Genomic DNA, 5,252 nt, shown 5'->3' with positions numbered 1-5,252 from the left:
TCTGGAAGGGGCGTTCCATTGTCTGAGGGTGATTAGGTCCATGGCCAATATATCATCCTTGTGTAAAAGACAGTAAATCATCCTTTCAGGTATTTAATTCACTTTGAAATTTGCTAAGCTTTTCCATTTGTACTTCTTGTTCTAGTTGCCACTGTTGTAGTCTATCTTCTTGTTTATTTTCTCATTCTTTTCTTCCAACAGCTGTTGTAATCTCTCTTCTTGTTTCTTTTCTTTCCCCCCAACCAATGCTGTAATTTCTCTTGTTTCTTTTCTCGTTCTTCTTGTTTCTTTTATTTTTCCTCTAACAACTGCTGTAATCTCTTCTTGTTTATTTTGCTGTTCGAGCTGCTACTGTTGCAGGTTTTCTTGCAACTGTTGCTGTCTCTCTTTTTGTTTCTTTTCTCTTTCTTCTTGTTTCTTTTGCTGTTCTTGTATTGCTGCCATCAAATCTGCTTAGCTGTAGTTTGATTTGCCACTTCTTGTTTCCATCTTCTTTTTCTTTTTTTTTAATCCCACTCCTGACACCAATTTGTTACATCTCTGTTCGTTTGTTAAATTTCCCATAAAAATTCTTTCTGAAGAATTTCAGCGATACAATTCCTTTCTACAATTGTACTGTTTAAGGTGGCCTTATCAACTATCATTTAATTATCATAACTCCATGTTTTTTTGAGTCTTCAGTACTCTACGGATTCCTCAAGTCTCTTTGGGTCCTTGGTCCCAAATGACCATTCCTGTTACCTAACAGATATATTAAGGTTACATTACATGCTCTTTCTCAACACCTGTTTGTGACCTGACTCTTTTATTCCATGTATCTCCTTTATCTGAAGGATTATTTTTTGTTGTTGCTGACCTCCAGATGTCACTGGTCGGAGTGATTTGTGCTGTTTGTCCACAGACCATTTTATCATTCTCTCTTTATCCTCAGACCAGTTCTTCTTACCCAAGACACTGTCAGACAGAAAAGGGGATAAATCATTTTCACCAATTCACTTCCTTTACTCTTGTAGAAGAGGGTGAAGTTGGGGGCCCTCCCACCTGGGACCCCGGATGTTTTTCTCAGATGTGGGTTCGAGTGGCACCAGCCTATGCTGGAGCCTATTCATTATACCAGTTCAGATTTGACACTCGTCTATCTGGTTGGGTTGAGCGTGGCCCTTCTTTTTGATCAATGTGGATCCAGTACATTGCTCATAGAAGAGGGTCCACTGTCTCCTCATATAATTCCAAATGCAGAGTGGTCACATCCTAGATCCTCGATTGAGCAATGATGTTCCACACCCTCCTAATAATTCTCGGGGGAAGTGGAATTTACCTTGCTCACAAGGTTGGGGAGTGAATATAAGTGTTCATGATTCCAGACTGGATGAGTTCTGTTTCCTCAGGTTGAGTAAGGCATACACGATCCCATCATTCTGAGCCTTGGTTGTTTCCTTTTGGATTTCTTTAGGTTGAGGAGAAGGTTTGTCTATTTTAGTGTTGCTTACTTTCTCATTGTGATTCTGGTGGCTCAGAACACACATCACTCTATGGCTACAGGTTGGGATCCACTTATAAGTGCTCTAGCCACCAATGTTGGATATAGGGACTATGGCCCTATTATTCCAACCCTGAGTATTGGAACCTCATTTATCTGGTTGGGGTCTGGCCTATTGTGATGATAAATCAGGTAAAATTTCAACCCCAATACAGGAATTAAATTCTGGGTGAAGAGCATACCTGTTCTGGATGTAGTGAGGTTCCTCCACTAGGGTGCCAATTTTCTATTGACACACTCATGATCTATACAGGTGCTTTGTGTATGGATAATGTCCTCACCAGTCCTTCCATCTTATCAAGGTGGGATTCTAGCTGTTAGTGTTAGAAGTTTTATTAGTGTTACCATTACCAATATGACTACCGATGCTCACTAACTCACTTTCCAGGTACTGGAATGTACTTTAGTATAAGTAAATCTTTACTTTACAGGACCTTGTAATTGACTTTTTATACTTATGTTAGCCGTGAGGATAAGCTTAATCCTTGTAAGAACTTCACAATCTTTTTATAAATATGTAATTATTCAGTTTTCTTATCAAATTTATTTTTCAATATATATGTTAAATCTCTGAAATGACTTGTAGTAACTTTTAGTACATACATTTCAGATCTCACCCTAAAATTCCTGTTGGGATTGATGCAACTGTTGCACTGGTAAGAGCTCAGATCCAAGATCAGTTGGCTTACCAGGAAGGGACTAACTGTCAAGCTGGTGACATTAGCCTCCTGTATTCTATGGCTTTAATAAGGTAATTGAATTTTGTGTATGTATTTATGTGCTTGTACATAGAATGGTAGTTGTTAGTGTTAAAGATTAAAATCAAAAGTGGGGTTTCTTGGATAGATATTATAAGAAATATTTGAATAGTACATATGGTTGCTATGTTACCTTCAATAATTTCAGTGAAAGATTATCATAAGGGTACATTTAGCATTCATTCTTAAAATGTCAATGATGGTCTTTTATGTTGTTTGTTTTCCCTAAACTCCAATAGTAGGGTGACACACCTCCTTGCACACTAACTTCCTCTGTGCATTTACACTTGTGAATCTTTATTCTTTTCCTTACCACTAAACATATCAGACATGTTTTTCTTTTTCAATTTAACAAGATTTGCTTATTTAAGGAACTTGATTTCCTTCTCTTTTCCTACAAACTATGAACTCACAAGTTCATGTAACATCTACTACTACTTGTGTGAGTGAAGAATTTCTTCATTCAGGTTATGTATCAACTATGACTTCTGGAAACAGACTGATTGAGGATGATGTGACAGCCTGTCAGGTTTTGTATAGGGCTGGATTCTTTACAGTAGGTGTCTGTGACTTGTTGGCGATAAATTTCAACAATAAGTGGACATCATACAATCCACTTGTTTTAAAATAATATATCCAAAACAAGTCAAATGCACGTACAAGAATTTGTTACGCTATTGTTTAACACAGTTGAATATAGAGCTTTAAATAATTGTCTTCTTTTCATCAAAGTTTATACAGGTGGGTTCAATTGCCTTAGAACACCCTTTGTTGAGACAAATTCTTCTTCTTCATCTCTGTTGTTTAAATACAAGCTGTGAAACTCATGTTATGGCTAAACTGACAATCATACAGTCTAACTTTACTTTTTTCATTTTTATGTTCAATAACTTCTTTCCTTTTACTAACATACTTATTCTCTGTATCTACATGTGACAGAAAAATCTAACAATATCTAGCCCACTGGTAACAGCAATATTAAATATAATGAGAAAAACTTAGAAGCTTAGAGTAAAATGATGTCAACAATATTACAAAAGCCTAGTACAACAATTAAATTGCATACACAATGTATGACTCATGCAGAGTTATATAATGAAACTTGTCATAACTATCACTTTTAAAATAATTAACTTTTAACACTCTTGTTATGAAACTAAATAATCATTATATAAACTAAATAATAACTCTTAAACTGAGCAGTTTTTTATATCCAACACAACCATTGTGCATAAGTTAGTGGGTTCCTTTATGCAACCAGATTTGTTACCCTCTTATTGGTGGATAATGATATCATTATGCAGTAATACAATTTATGAGAAATCTCGTGAGATTAGGTGGATGCATGGGGGAAATAGCTTAACTGTGTACAGAAGTGAGTATCTAATGGAAATACCTTTTCAAGTAAGTAAAATTTAACTCTTGGCTGATCAAAAATATTCCAAGCAAAAAATTATGGTAAGACTCTAAATAACAGTAGGAACTATAGTTTAAACTGAAGAAGATATGTAAAACTGGCACTTTTAATAGCATAAGTGATACCAAAACAGTGATTTTAGGTATCTTGTGTTATTTTGTTTACGAGATGTATACCTCTTCTCTCACTACTGTTTATTATTTCTTTTCTTTCTTTCTTTCACTGAATTAATGTCATTTTGATTCAGTAGATTAGGAAATTTTGGACCTTTAGACTCAATGTTTTGGAGATCTTCATTTTAGGAGGGTTTAAACCTAGTTTGTGCTCTCTAAACTGATTTTGATATTCCAAAAGTCCTGAAAGTATATATACATAATAAAATGTTTCGAGTGAAAAGATGGTGATATTTTCAGTTTTAATGTTTGTGCTGAAATTTCTCAAATACTGTTTTTATCAAAGGACTTTAAATCAAGTTCTTATGTAATTGATACTTGAAACTGTCGGTATTTGGTGAAACTCCATAATTACAGAATTGAGGAAGAACAAGACAATTGGCAAAACCATGGTTGTAATATATGATGTGAAACATACAATTGTCTTGTTTTTCCTCAAATTCTTATCTTCTTGTTAGGAATTTCATAAATCCTTTTTTAATTCCTGCAGATTTATTAATCTAGTGTCAGAACTAGGACAATGTAACAAATTCACCCTTCCAGTGAAAAATGTAGCTTTGAAGGTAAAGTTTTGGTTTTTGTATCTTTTAAATATGGTTTATCCTAGACATGTAAAGTAAGACAATCAGAAGTGTACTTTTGATAATTGAAAGTTGTAATTTAAAGTTAAAATGAACTTTAATATGATGAGCTAAAGATAAGAAAGCCTTGCAATTTGTAAATGTAATTAATCTGTTTTGTTTTTACTGACTAAGAAGCAAATCTTTTACTAGTTGATAAATCTTAAATTTCTTAATGAATAAAGTTTTAATCAATATTATGAGACGGCAACATTTTCATTTAAGTAACTTATACATACAGGGCTCGACATTAACTTTAAAAATCACCCATCGTGTGGGACAAGTAAGGGTCAATGTTTAGATGTAGAAAAAATTTTTGTTACTGAATTTCAACTTTTGCCATGCTGAACAAAATGCTTCCCTATGGGCAATATAATTTAACTTGTATTATTGTGGGAAATATAATGTACTTTTTTATGAAGTAATGTATAATTTAGATGGAGTGCTGTTAAGTTTTGGAAATATGCTGTTTTACTAGTAAAATATATGCTTGGGTATGTGGTCAAAGATGTATACAGTGTATACTTTTGTATGGTTTATACATATGAAGGGATATCCAACAAATATTGAAGGATGATTGAATAATACTGGTTCACATTAGTTGTCCTTTCATCTGAACAATGAATGACATCTAATTGAACCCTTGATTTTCCTTTTTTTTATTTGGTTAGAATACTAATGCACTGTACAACTGGGTCACATTTGTTTTTTCTATGGAAATGTTTAGTATCAATAATAAATTCA

General features: G+C 33.8%; 1 protein-coding gene across 1 annotated transcript in view; it reads left to right on the top strand.

Moving 5' to 3' along the window:
• The window catches only part of LOC106463821 (ribosomal biogenesis protein LAS1L-like), a 105,608-nt gene that overhangs the window by 27,942 nt on the left and 72,414 nt on the right, over window positions 1-5,252 (top strand). Inside the window, exons 4-5 of the mRNA XM_022391430.1 lie at window positions 2,151-2,291; window positions 4,379-4,451. Of these exons, the coding sequence (XP_022247138.1) occupies window positions 2,278-2,291; window positions 4,379-4,451 (87 nt within the window). The 5' untranslated portion in view covers window positions 2,151-2,277. The remainder of the gene's footprint in view (window positions 1-2,150; window positions 2,292-4,378; window positions 4,452-5,252) is intronic.

This window comes from Limulus polyphemus, unplaced genomic scaffold (assembly GCF_000517525.1).
Source record: "Limulus polyphemus unplaced genomic scaffold, Limulus_polyphemus-2.1.2 Scaffold1491, whole genome shotgun sequence".
In the NCBI taxonomy this organism is placed as follows: domain Eukaryota; kingdom Metazoa; phylum Arthropoda; class Merostomata; order Xiphosura; family Limulidae; genus Limulus; species Limulus polyphemus.
This window is presented reverse-complemented; position numbering and strand designations above follow the sequence as displayed.